The 15102-nt window shown below is 39.3% G+C and overlaps 1 protein-coding gene across 1 annotated transcript in view; it reads right to left on the bottom strand.

The window, feature by feature from the left end:
• Positions 1-15102, bottom strand: part of EYS (eyes shut homolog) — a 1492075-nt gene that overhangs the window by 773007 nt on the left and 703966 nt on the right. The window contains exon 26 of the mRNA XM_084624916.1: positions 12183-12382. Coding sequence (XP_084481042.1) covers positions 12183-12382 — 200 coding nt within the window. The remainder of the gene's footprint in view (positions 1-12182; positions 12383-15102) is intronic.

Consider the following 15102-nt stretch of genomic DNA (forward strand, 5'->3'; position numbering starts at 1 on the left):
CCAAGGTTACACAGCAAGTTAGTGGCAGTTCTAGGATTAGCACCCAGGTCTTTCTGACTTCCAGTCTAGTACCCCAGCCACTTGACCACATTGCCTCCTATGCTTATAACTACTTTTTGCACTTTCCAGTCTATGTGTATGTGTGGCTAAAGAACTGAAGTTGGGGACTTTTACCAGCAGTACTAGCAGGCAGCATATGTCCCCTCGGTATCCTTGTCAACAGAGATGTGAGTATAAAGGGGAATGGTCACTGCATCCCTCCTTCATACCACCATCTAATGAATATCTGAAATACGAGGGAAGGTGGGATGGTTGTGGAAGGTATATGTACACAACACACTTCGAAGAACAACAGCTGTTTTTTCTCCTTCAAGTGATTGAGCACACATATATTCCATTGTAGGGGACTCATCAGCACTTTCCTGGCATGTGGTGAGACTTTGGGATTACTTAAAGGGAGATGGCAGCACTGATTTGTTGAAGCTCACATCTGCTTGGGAAGCTTGAGTAACTGTACAGTGTCTGGAGAAAGTATGTGCAGATACCTATGTTGCAGTTTTACAAATGTCCACTATAGAGGACTGATCGAAAAGGCTGATGAGGTGGAATGAGCCCTATTGGAATGGGCAGTTATCCTCGGAGGAGGAAAGACATCAGTCAGAAATGCAGCTGAATATTTGCTGAGCTGAAACAGGTTGCTCTTTAATCCTTTCAGCCCATGCTATAAAAGTCTAGAAGATGAACTGAAAGACTTAGTGTAATCCAGGTAACCTGGATTTGTGCTGGAAATGGCCCACCTTGATCATCATACACATTGTAAGGAGAGTGATCACTTTACATAACCTATTACAAGCAGGAGAGTGTGGTGGGGGGAGAGAAAACCTTTTGTAGTGATAAACACCCATTTTTTCATGATTTGTGTGTATAAAAACAAACATCTTCTGTATTTTCCACAGTATGCATCCGATGAAGTGAGCTGTAACTCAACGAAAGCTTATGCTGAAATAAATTGGTTAGTCTCTAAGGTGCCACAAGTACTCCTTTTCTTTTTGCGAATACAGACTAACACGGCTGATACTCTGAAACCTGAATATCCAAAGTATACAGATTTTCCTTAGCCTCGCTAGAGCAAGGTTTGGAAAGAATACTGGTAGATGTACAGTATGGTTGAGGTGGAATGCCAAAACAACTTTAGGCATAAACTTGGGGTGTGGGCTAAGAGATCTTTCCCTTGTGGAATACCATGTAAGAAGGGACAGCTAGTAGATCATGAAGTTCTGACACCCTTCTTGCAGAGGAAATTGATACAAAATGCTGTTTTCATTGATAGCAACGGTAAAGATGTAGATGCCAAAAGCTCAAATAAGAAACCCATTAAGCATGAGAATACTAAATTCAGATCCCATAGAGGTTCAGGTTTAGACATAGGAGGGTAAATATGAATAAGTTCTTCTAGAATTCTGGATACTAAGGGATATGAAAAGATAGACAACTCATCCACAGGCAAGTGTAATACTGAAATGGCTGCTAAATAGACTCATAAACTGATAGAGAGACCAAAAGATTTCAGATGTAACAGATAGTCCAATATATGTCTGATCTCTGTGTGACTTAGTGATGACTGGTGAGATTCAGCTCAGACTGAAAACCTTTTCCATTTTGCCACTTACTTGGCTTTGGTGGAAACCTTTCTGCTGTTGACCAAAATAGGCGGGATAGCTTGAGAGCAGATTTTTTCAGCATTACCCAGCCAGGGATCATCCAAGACTAGACATGGAGAGAATTGTAGGTTAGGGTTAGGGTTAAGGTTGCATTGTTCTGAGAAAAGAAATTCTCAACCAGAAGTAGAACTATGGGTAGTCAATTTGAGAGTCAATGTAGGTCTGTGTACCAGTACTGCCTTGGTCAGGCAGAAGCTATCAGGATCAAGAAATTGCCTTATTTCTTTTCAGCTTTCTGATTACCCTTGTAATTAGAGGAACAGAAGGGAACATTTACAGTAGAAGACTCATCCAGGGAAGAAGAAAAACATCTGTTTTGGAGCCCGGGCTGTGATCTGCTCTGCAACAGAATCTCTTGAATTTGTTATTCAGGTTGGTTGCAAAGAGGTCTATTACTGGGTATTCCCACTGGCAGAAAAATTCTTGTAAAATTTCTTTCTTTATAGACTTGTGATTGTTTGTTAAGTACTGCCACAGTATTTTTAACTCCTATGAGGTAAAATGCCTTTAGCACAATGACAGATTTCAGAGTAGCAGCCGTGTTAGTCTGTATTCGCAAAAAGAAAAGGAGTACTTGTGGCACCTTAGAGACTAACCAATTTATTTGACCATAAGCTTTTGTGAGCTACAGCATCCGATGAAGTGAGCTGTAGCTCATGAAAGCTTATGCTCAAATAAACTGGTTAGTCTCTAAGGTGCCACAAGTACTCCTTTTCTTTTAGCACAATATTATTCTTTAAGTAGAAGTTCCACAAGTGGATTGCTTCTTGCCAAAACTAAGTCAACCTTGCATCTTCCTGCTTGTTCAGATAAAACGTAGCAGTGCTGTTGTCAGTAAGAACTTGAACCACCTGATTCGTGATGGCCATGTTGAAAGTCTCACAGGCCTGAGAAATGGTTTCAAGATCCAATATATTTACATGGAAGGAAGCCTTCTGCAATGTTCATAGTGCTTGAGCCTAAAGGTGCCCACAGTGGGTACTCCAACCTATGATGAATAAATATGTTACAAGAGACATTACTGGCTCTGGTGGTAAGTAACGAACCCCCTTGCAAATGTTCTGGGGATCCATCTAATGGAGGTACAAAACTCAGCATGTCCAGAAAGGACCTGCTTGGATGGTACACTGAATGTAGCCAGGCCTGCGGACTTCTGAGGTGAAATCTGGCATGAAGAGTCACTTATGTGCATGAGGTCATGTGTCCCCAGAGCTGGAGGCCAGAATGCACTGTTGTCCTCAAGGTCAGACTTGCGATTTTCACAAAGGATCTGCCTTTTGGAAGGTAAGCCATTGCCATCATGACATTAAGATCTGCCCCTATGAAATGTGTGTGTGTGTTGGTATAAATGTAGATTTCTCTACATTAAATTTAGCTCCAGATGAGAGAACAGACCTATGGATGATGAAGATGTTTTGGATGTGTCCCTCTGACATCTCCCAGACTAACCAATCATCCAAGCAGGGAAATATTTTAATTCTGGAATTCAGAAGATGGGCTGCTACTGCTTGATAAACACCCTTGGTGGTGAGAACAGACTGAAGGGTAGCACAGTGTACTGCTAGTGCAGGTTCCTTAACCAGGCTGGTGGTTAAGCTACATGAAATACAGAACAGAAAAACAAGGGTATACACATAAATCACAAACAAAACATGTAACACTATTGTATAATTCCACATAGTGCATTTACTGCAAATATCATCCAAAACATCACCAACATGAATCAGAGATATTTTCTGTGGCCCAGATTTACCCTATCACCGCAAATGGGGCAGGTGTCAGGAGAAAGGATTAACTACACTGTTAGGATATAGATATTCAGGCCTGTCTGTAAAGGCCTATACTCTAAGAATTTAGGTGTATTCTTATCACTTGGCTAGTGATAGAGGTATAAAAGAAAGAAAGAATCAAAACCACTGTCTGCCAGTGTAAGGGCCTTCTCTTACTGTGACAGTTTGTGGCCCTGTGCTTAGGCTCAGGCCTTTGACTAAGTAGCAGAGGCAGCCATAAGCTGGGAAGCGAACGGTCACATCCTCACATTCCAAACTAGTCACATTGAAATAAGGTGCTATTGGGCTGTTAGGCACTATCAGGACAGGATTGTATTCCCATCACCTCCAGAGAAAGGGAAGTGCCTAGAAAATGTAAAAGGAAACTTAGTTTGATAGCATCCTGTCTGGCAAGAACTCACTTATCAATACTGGGATGTGAAATCCTCACTTCTGTATTGTCTTGCCATTATAGTTCCCACTTTGCTATTGTTTGTCTGTATAATCTCTGTCTGGTTCTGTGATTGTTCCTGTCTGCTGTATAATTAATTTTGCTGGGTGTAAACTAATTGAGGTGGTGGGATATAATTGGTTACATAATCATGTTACAATATGTTAGGATTGGTTAGTTAAATTTCAGGAAAATGATTGGTTAAGGTATAGCTAAGCAGAACTCAAGTTTTACTATATAATCTGTAGTCAATGAGGAAGTGACTGGGTGTGGGTGGGGGTGGGCATGTGGGTGTGTGAGATGGGAACAGGGAATGGGGGTAAGAAAATTGGAATCATGTTTTGCTAAAGGGGGAAATAGGAACAGGGAATGGGAGTAAGGAAGTTGGAATCATGTTTGGCTAAGGGCAGGAATGGGAACAGGGACACAGGTGTAAGGCTTTGTGGTGTCAGAGCTGGGAAGGAGGATACTAAGGAAGGAAACTGGAATCATGCTTGCTGGAAGTTCACCCCAATAAACATCGAATTGTTTGCACCTTTGGACTTTGGGTATTGTTGCTCTCTGTTCATGCGAGAAGGACCAGGGAAGTAAGTGGGTGAAGGAATAAGCCCTCTAACACACACCATGCTCATGGTTCTGTGAAGGAGTCACCAACTAATATCCCCGACGGGCCAGGGGACCAGAGTGGAATGCAGACTGGCCCACCTGGGCTCCTCACCCTCTTGGTGTCAGAGCAGGACATGAGGGTGAAGAAGTGAAGGTTGTGGAGCCTATGTACCGCTGTTTCCTAGGTGGGGTTCAGAGACAGACTGGCTTCAGATTATGCAGGTGGCTCAGGTAGTGCGGAGGGGGTGCCTGGGGAAGCTCGCAAGGCAGGGGCCCGATGGTGAGGTCCCCAAGGCCTGGGGTGAGGGATGGGTGGGGAGCACCCTCACACAAGACCCACTGGAGGAAAACCTGAGAAGTTGGTGGTAAGGTTGCCCACCCTTCCTGGTGTATACGCAGGGGGACACAAGGGGATGGAGAGTCCCAAGCACTGGCTGAGTTCCAGGCCATCCCCACAGTCCCTCCAGTTGTAGGGGCGAGTCATGGCAGCTGAGTGAGCAGCCTGGGTCTGGCTGTTTGTTTACCTCACAACCAGAACCCTTATGGAATGAATACCCCCATGGGACCAGTGCAGTGCCCACAGCAGACCAAACCCCTTCAGCTCTCTCCCCCGCCCCCAGATAAAACTCAGATACTATGCTAATTCCAGGGGTGGGAGTGGAAGCTAAATTTCCTGCTGCTTTTCACAACCAATCCAGACAAAGCTCACCTCCTCCCTGGGTTCCCTGGGTGCCCAGTGTGAGAAACCGGAGACAGTTGTGCAGAAGGCCTGAGCTCTGACAACTGAAGTTGTCTGGAGCTGTGCTTTGAACATACAAAGTGCATTAAAAATGCAGTATTCTGAAAAATCAGCCCCTAGGTGTCATTCCCAGCTATAAAATGGGAATAATGATGTCACCTAATCTCATGGGAATGGGAGAGGGGCTGTGAAGATTGCTTCACAAATATTAATGAATTTTTCAGACACTATGGCAGGAGCACCACAGAAATGTCAATGAGGAATTAATATTTTTGTATTCAGCAGGGGATTTGGATGGTGTGTTGGTTAAGGACCGGGGCCACACATTAAATGAGAAAGATAAAAAGAAATACTGAATAATTGCTCCATCACTGAGTGAGGCTAGAGTCTTGTGGAAAAAATAGTATGTGATCATGTAATTAAAGACTAACATAACACATAATTTTCAAAGGGGCTGAATTAAGGTCACTTGGATAACATTAATTCTGGCATTTCTTAACTTCTAAGCTCTTGACCTTGCACTCTTAGCATTCTTTTACTGTCATTTTTTGTATGTTTATACATGATGTGTGAGATAACTAGCCCTACAAGCAAGCTTCGTGACAGATTTATATTATAGCAGATAGAATGAAAAATTAATTAAAGTGTTTGCCTTTTTTACAACTTAAATGTAAGCTGTAAGCACAACAGACTCAGGAGATGTTCTAAATCTATGCACAAAACTGCCTATTTAGCTTGCCAGATGCTTCTACTTAATTCCCCCCCCCCCATCTTTCAAGGTTCTGTTACAACACCTGCTTACTCGCAATGATTAGGTGCTCCAGACACAGAATCTATACAGGCTGGTGGTTAAGCTACATGAAATACAGAACAGAAAAACAAGGGTATACACATAAATCACAAACAAAACATGTAACACTATTGTATAATTCCACATAGTGCATTTACTGCAAATATCATCCAAAACATCACCAACATAGCAGATGACAGAACGAGGAGTAATGGTCTCAAGTTGCAGTGGGGGAGGTTTAGATTGGATATTAGGAAAAACTTTTTCACTAGGAGGGTGGTGAAACACTGGAATGCGTTACCTAGGGAGGTGGTAGAATCTCCTTCCTTAGAGGTTTTTAAGGTCGGGCTTGACAAAGCCCTGGCTCGGATGATTTAACTGGGAATTGGTCCTGCTTTGAGCAGGGGGTTGGACTAGATGACCTTCTGGGGTCCCTTCCAACCCTGATATTCTATGTTTCTATTCTATGATTCTATTCTATGATTCCTTCATAAATGCAGAGACCACTTTCAGTTCTATAGTGTTATATTTCTCTAGGAATGGTAAGTCATTTATCTTTGAATGTATACATACTTCTTGATATCACAATACCTGATATTTATAGAGAATGAAAGCTTTCATTTGTTACTCATTAATATTATCACCTCAAGAATGAGAACCTTAAAGTGAATGGGAACTTCCACAAACTCTTTCAATAATGCTGACTCATATCCAGCTTCTCGTCCACTGTCACCCCTAGGTCCTTTTCCGCAGAACTGATGCCTAGCCATTCGGCCCCTAGTCTGTAGTGGTGCATTGGATTCTTCCGTCCTAAGTGCAGGACCCTGCACTTATCCTTATTGAACCTCATCAGATTTCTTTTGGCCCAATCCTCCAATTTGTCTAGGTCCTTCTGTATCCTATCCCTCCCCTCCAGCGTATCTACCACTCCTCCCAGTTTAGTATCATCCGCAAATTTGCTGAGAGTGCAATCCACACCATCCTCCAGATCATTTATGAAGATATTGAACAAAACCGGCCCCAGGACCGACCCCTGGGGCACTCCACTTGACACTGGCTGCCAGCTAGACATGGAGCCTTTGATCACTACCCGTTGAGCCCGACAATCTAGCCAGCTTTCTACCCACCTTATAGTGCATTCATCTAGCCCAAACTTCCTTAACTTGCTGACAAGAATACTGTGGGAGACCGTGTCAAAAGCTTTGCTAAAGTCAAGAAACAATACATCCACTGCTTTCCCTTCATCCACAGAACCAGTAATCTCATCATAAAAGGCGATTAGATTAGTCAGGCATGACCTTCCCTTGGTGAATCCATGCTGGCTGTTCTTGATCACTTTCCTCTCATGCAAGTGCTTCAGGATTGATTCTTTGAGGACCTGCTCCATGATTTTTCCAGGGACTGAGGTGAGGCTGACTGGCCTGTAGTTCCCAGGATCCTCCTTCTTCCCTCTGAGTGGGTCACTGAATCCTCTGAGTGGGTCACAGATGACATCATGGTTCCCCCACCATAGAATAGATATGTATTGTCAATACAACGTTTGGTAAAAATATTTATTCCTCAACATTGAAAGGGTATTTAAAATGTTATAAAATGAGAAATATTTAATAAATGTGGTAAATACCTGGAATATACTAAAATATATATCACAGAATCATAGAATTTATGTCCTGATCTAGCAAATCACTTAAGCATATAAGAGGAGTAAAATATCTATTGTATTCGATCATCCACTCTATTGCTCTCTGCATTCACTCCTCTAGATTTTTCTGCTGTAGGGCTAGCTTGACAGACATAACCTGCCTCATTTCTTCATGGGTATGATTGGGAAGGTTAAGCTGTAGTCAGGGTGGCTATCTAAGATCAGCAGGAACATCCTGATATTAATAAACAAGACTAAATGTAAAATAAACTAGAGGTCTGATTATGCATGAATAGTGCATGGACGGAGAATGCTGTACAGGGATTGGTTCTTGCAATGTAGCCAAGCCAATCCCAAAATGTGTGATGCAATGTGTAGTAAATGCAATGTGATGTGTACATGTATATAAATGAAGAGGTTTTCTGTGTAACTTTGGATGTGTAGCACACCCTATACTCACCCCTTATGCTTGAATCTGATCAACTCACCATAACTTTGCTGTATGCCAAATAAAGATACCTGAGTGACAAAATCTGGAGTCGAACTGAGTTTTTGGGAAGCAGAATTAAAAGAAGTCTTAAGGGAATCCTTACATCTGCCAAACTGTCCCAAGTGGCGAGTGCTTTCCTATTGCTAGCAGTGTCTGAGGCTGCCATTTACTGCAGCTCTCAGCTGGAAAATGCCAACTTTTTTATTACAGCTCCATGCACCCCAAAAACACTCATAGAAACAATTATAATATTTATACCCCTTGTAACATTTTAAGGATGTCCCTTTGGCAGGATTAAGTCATCATACTATTTGTAAAGTGCTTTGTGATCTTTGAATGGAAGGTGCAACACAGAAGTGCTAAGTAGTTTTAATTTTAAAGCCTCTCTTTCATTACGCAATTTTTTTTTACTTCATATTATGTAGCTTTCTTAGGAGAAGTGCCCGATTCTCCTGTCTTACTAACGTTGGTGTAAACCAGGAGTAAATTCATTAAAAAGTTGGAGTTTCACATAAGAAGTAAATGGTATAAACTGAGAGAAGAATCAGTTCTAGATTGCTCTCCTGACCCACCGCTGTGCAAAATGCCAGTGCTGGTGCAAGTCTCCTCAATTTCTATAGCAAATGGTGTTATCAGAGACACAGTCTGAAATACTACCTTTCCCTGCCTACATGCTGTTTTGGAAGGAAAATGGAACAGATTCACAGTCCTGTATTAGGGACCAAAGATAACTCATATCTTACACAAATTTGACTGCTATAATGTTACTCAGGATGAAATTTTACATATTTGCATTGATGCAATAGGTAATCCAACTTGTACAGATACAGTAATCTAACTGACAATAAGAACCATGATGTTCTTTCTCCTCCTTTTTGCACTGCCTGACTCCTTTTACAATGAGGCATGATGAGGCTGGAATGTAAAATGTTGTATAAATCTTTTATTCCATCCCATCAGGTAAAGCACAGATCAAATACTGCCCCTTGTCCTTCTGTGTTTCTGAACTGACTGAAAATTTCTGAATTCTGCTTCTCGACAATATGATGAAGCAAAAAATGCTCAAGCAGTCAAGAAAAGAATCTCATTATATGGATTTCCATCTATTTTGTGTGTGTGCTTGCTAGAAGCAGAATGCTGAGGAAGTTACATGCAGTGCTTTGGAGAGAATACAGCATTGATCAATTAAAGGCTACATTTTGCAGCAGAAGCACATCTAAGTATCATTCTTTTTCTCCTATATTACATTGCATTTCAATTCCTGCATGATGCTAAGGTGTTATATATTATATGCATTAATAACATATCTTTCTAACTACCATTTAGTTCCTCCTCCCACCACAGTAGACAGCTCAAGTAACTAATATAAAATCAATATTACATATAAAGATAATTGTTGCTCAATTTAGTAACAGCTCACTCTTTATGGCTAGTTAGTCAAATGCCTATCTTTTCCATTTGCTTTCATAAATATATGGGAACCTGATTCTGTGGAACTCTATGGGATGTAATGGATAGAAGTCTACCTTCTTTCCCTCAGACCCTACTGACGGCCCTTTGCCAGAAGTGTGTGAAGTTGGTGAATCAGAGAATTTTGGGTGTAGGAAGGCAGGTAGCAGGGGACCAGATGCTTTCTGCAGCCTTATACCTCATTGATTCTCCAGTTTTCCATTTGGAAATCCAATGGAGAGTGATGCTTGAAAGAACATTAACTCACACCAGATCCCTTCCAGGGCTATGACTGCTAAGCTTCAGGAAAACTTGGGACCAGAAGGGCAACATTTAACATGAATCTAAGTTAAATATTTTTATTTTCTAACAAAAACAATCTTTAGAAATGTGTCTTAACTATCCCCAAATACCCAGGCTAGTGAGGGCATCCATCTGAAGTGTAATGTACTCAGTATTTTGGGTTCACAGAAGTTTCCAGTACACCCTTCCCTCCTGGGTTCACATGAATTCAAATCCTCTGAGGTCTGAGTTAAAATGAAGCCAACATCACAGATTCCACCATGTGAACTTACACCAGGTTGACAAAAAAATCCATAACACATGACATACCATCCCTATGATTTTATAAAGGAATCATTTTGAGCCCTTCGGATTCCTCGGATTACTATTCTTTCTATCTACTGTCCTTCTGCAATATTAAATCAGTGCAATAGCAATAAGTAGTGCCACTTTAGTTTGGACAGATGTTTGTTTTCATCCTGAACAGCTGAATTTAAATTTTGCTTTAAGTACACAATAAACAAACAAACAAATAATGTTTAGCTTAGCTATGGAGTCTTTAACAATGCTTCCATGATAAAGGCAAGAAAATTGAAATTTGCAGCACTGTTTAATAAAAAAAATCACCCTTAGTTATCATATAAAGCAAACAAACATAATGTAGTATATTAAAACAACACTACAATGTTATCAAACCTTGTATTCACAAGATGTGACCAATTACCACCTTGACTATTTTGCTTATATGTTGTACCCTGTTCCCCTACTCTTTGTCTTAGAAGTGCCAAAATACTGTTGTTCTCATTGTACTTCTGCCCTGATGGAAAGGTGAGCTAACTGGAAACATCACAGGAGAGGATATTCTGCCACGATTCCAAGCCCACCATTGTACACATGAGAGTTCTGAAGGCATAGCTGAACCAAACCTCTGAACATTTTGAGGCTCATCAAACACTAATAAAAATTGCTTACCTAAATAAAAAGACACCCACAACCACAAAACAAAAACAAAAAACAAAAAAAAAAAACAGATTGTAAACACAAAACGGCTAATTTAAAGTTAAATTAAACTCTTAAATAACACCAAAATACAAACAAACATAAAGGTTGAAACCCCTCTTTACTTCCAATTGTGTCAAAATTCATATTACAGGATTTCCAGTCATCTGAATCATACTGAGTTCAATTTTACTTTCAAACACTTGAATGCAACTTTTACTTTCTTTGTATATGTGCTAAAATATATGGAAATCACAGGGTTAATTAGATGATAAACTTCAACCTTAACTCTGAGTTTCAATGCCTTTGTGAGTTTAAGACAAACACTTAACGTTACTTTAACATAGTTTGTTATGGTTTAATTCAATGTAAATACATTATAAAGACAATAAATTTTTACACATGGTTAATAATCTCCTCAAAAGTGGCTATTGTTATTATTAACAAAAGTATTAATGGCATTAAGCTTTGCTTCAGGCCATAAACCGAATACCTGATGTTGAACATCTTTAGATGTATGCCTTAGTACGGTTTTAGTGCTTCATTGCCACATAGGTTTATAATAATTTTTATCAGTCTTTTTTAAATTTCAATTAGTGTAATAGTCAAATTGGGCCATAGACTGTAAATAAAAGTCACTATATATACTAATTTTACTAGAGGAAATTTTAAAATATGTAGGATAAACAGCACAAACTGTGTGAAAGCTTCTGTAGACAACTATTAACCAGCAAATAGACTATAATTATTTAAGAGGCCTCCCTTCCCCAGTTCAGGCTCTGATACTCATAAATATTTTTGAGCACATGAGTTTGCAGTTTGTTCATGTTATAAAAAATTTTCCACGCACCAATCACAGAAACATATTAGGGATTATTTTCTAGGTAAAGACATCATTTTAAATGGAAGCAATTTAAGAACAACAGTCCCTTGAGGATCTGTTTGTTTATTTTATGCTAAAATTTATTCTTAGAACTTCAATATATTCTACTACTTTCAGTTTCAATATTTTGAAATAATGTTTTCTTCTTGTGTTAAATATATTTCTAGAAGTTTTAGACATATGGTCTTACCAGCAAAACTAGTTCCATAATTTAAAACATTTGCATTCCAATATAGTCCTTAAAAATGTAATAAATCCAATATAGTTCATATAACACATGTAGTAAAATATCCCCAAATTCAAAACTTAACAAATGAATGTACAATAACTGCTGCAGTTATAAGTAAACATACTTACTGACCTGCAATGAAAAGTTCTTCCAGGGCCGTCAACACATATGCCTCCATTGAAACAAAGGGTTGAGTTCAGTGCAGGTTCATTGCAAACGTCAATATCTACTTCACAAAATTCACCAGTGTATCCACTCATGCAAATGCACACAAATGCACTGACCAAATCTTGACAAGAACCTCCATTAATGCATGGAGCAGACTTGCATTCCTAAAGGAGATAAATGATAATGCATTGATAATGGAACTTTAAAAGTACATCATGTATATCCACAGCAATTAAAACAAGAAAGGGGGTTTTGTTTAGTTGCTTATGGGCAGAACAATTAGATTTTGGTCAATCTGATTTTTATAGAGCTCTTGTAACCATATGTTTTCAACACACAGATATTAAAATAGATATGGTTCTATCAATCAATATAGGATGAATACAGCTTAATTTTATAGGTTTTCTAGACAGCCAGAAATGTGTGTTTCCTTTATTAAAATCTCAAAACATGCAGCTGCACCATAGATTTTGTAGTGCTTTCTCTCAGTTCTTATATTAGTAATCATCACTTTAGCATCTGAAATTTCAGAATAAAAGATAAGATAGACAGATAGATTAGATGAAATAAGGTAGGGTTTGCCCAGACACACATCATATTTCTGTGTTAAACCTAGGCTGAACATTGTCCAGACTATCTATGCTATAATTCCTATTAAACACTGCCTGAGAATAAGTGATAACTTCCAGAATTGCCATTAATTGTAAACCTTTACAAATTCAAACTGCAGTGAATTTTTAAAGAGTTCACATAACAAATTCTTCTGACAAAGCTAATGTAAAATCCATCAAATTCATATCAAGCAAACCAGTGACAAATTAATTATTTTGTCAAAATTATAGGAGAGTTGAATTAGTGTAATTGCCAATATAAAAGAGAATTTTGCCCTTGACCTCAGAAACCCAGTTCATGCCTACATCCAATATAGTTTGTTTTGTTGCTACCATCCAAGTAGTCTAGATAAAAGTATGCTTTTAAAAGTGAATTTATTTTTATATTAGTTTTACCTTCTCCAGAGGGTGAACAACTTAAGGATAACCAAGGGCACTTAGTACATTTCCTGCAGGTACTGCCATTACTTTTACAGAATGTAAATGCATATATCCACAGGGAGTTCTATGAAAACTACATGTTTTTCCATCAGCTCTCTAGCTGGTATATATAGAATGATGTATTAGAAAGCATTACATAAACTAATTGAATTATATATCCCATAGGAAGATGGGGATAGTTTGTAGACTACCAAAAATTATGCATACAGAGTTTAGAAAGACTATTTTTAAAGCATCTCAATGATAAATGAAAAATATGTTTCTCTGTTTGTTTTCTGTTTTCCCCTGCATCTTGCTAGTGCTTCTCACTATTTTTGTAGCTTTGATCATAATTCCTATAAAATTAATGAAGAAAAAACTCTACCTCAAATAATAAATAAAAAAAGAAAGCATAAAAAACCCTACTACGATAGATCAAAATTATAAATGCAACTAGGGATACGCAAGCCTCAAACAGGTGTACAGTGCTTAGGCTGACTATGAAGTTAATAGTCATGCCAAATTTCAAATAATGTTAAAACCTGTTTGTTTCATTAGGTATACTAAGAGTGCCCATAAAGGTGTACAGTACAATGGAAGACTTGTTCAGACCTGAGTCCAGGACTTGGCTATAGAGTGATAGAAAGAATATTGGGGGCAGATGGAAAGTTCTGTGGAAGAAAGACTGCCATGTCAGATACTATATTTTTAAAATAAAATATTGAGTATATTTGGTGCTGGGCAACATCTCCTGCTGACATAACTATCCCCTGCTTATTGGGGGTGGTTGAATTATGCCAGCGGGAGAGCTGTCTCCCACTGGCATAGAGCAGCTACACAGGAGACCTTACAGTGGTGCAACTGCGGTGGTACAGCGGTGCTGCTGTAAGGTCTGTAATGCAGACATAGCCTTAGTCTCACAAGCAATCACAATTAAGTTAATAGGAGCACTTGTCTAAGTAAGGCGAGCAGAATTTATCACCATTGCTGAAACCAATAAGACTATTTGTCTGAGTAAAGTGAACAGGATTAGAATCGCTAAAATTTACAGTATTTTGTGTGCCTACACATAGAAGAAATCCCATTTTAAAATATTGACTCATAACCCATACTGCTTGATTCAATTTCTTTGCTGCCTGTAGACAAATGAGTGACGAAACACTACCTAGAGTGGTTGCCATTAAAGTCCATATTTACCAGCAGTGGAACATGGGACTGTTCTCCTGTGCCTTGCACCTTTTGTTGTCACTTATAGGTTGTGCTAATGCAGACCATTTGCGGGAGAAGGGACTCTCCTGCACCGGTGCTTTGGAACTAGGCACATCTAGCCCTATGAAAACATATGTTCATTGTGTAATAACCAAGTACACACATACCTTTCTCTGTGTAAATGTGTACACAATCTATTTTGTTGTTGGGTTTGGGGGGGAGGGGTTTTCTCACACCCAGCTATACCATTTTACAAAGCCCTTTAAAGAGTTCTCTTTAACCTGTGTTTATTTTTCTTTTAAGAAAGTAGCAGTCAATTTTTAAATTGAATTTGGATTTTACTGGGACTCCACATTCACTTTCTGATTTAAAACTGAGTTTGGGATACACTAAGCAATGATGATGTAGGGATCAAGAGGGAAACAGCCACAACAGCTACGCAGAAACAATTGTTGGTGCCAAAGTCCCAGATAATATGCAGGCATCCTCCTCTTGAGAAGAGAATCTGCCTTATTTCCACATTCCAAGAATCCAGAAAGAAGGGGCTCCCTCCATCCCCAGCTGCTAGAGAAGAACTATCATTGTCCAGCAGGAACACAAAGAATCAGCAGTTGCTGGCAGCCTGCCAGCTCTTATACTGAGGA

The sequence above is a fragment of the Lepidochelys olivacea genome, assembly GCF_965140295.1.
Source record: "Lepidochelys olivacea isolate rLepOli2 genome assembly, chromosome: 3".
NCBI lineage: Eukaryota > Metazoa > Chordata > Testudines > Cheloniidae > Lepidochelys > Lepidochelys olivacea.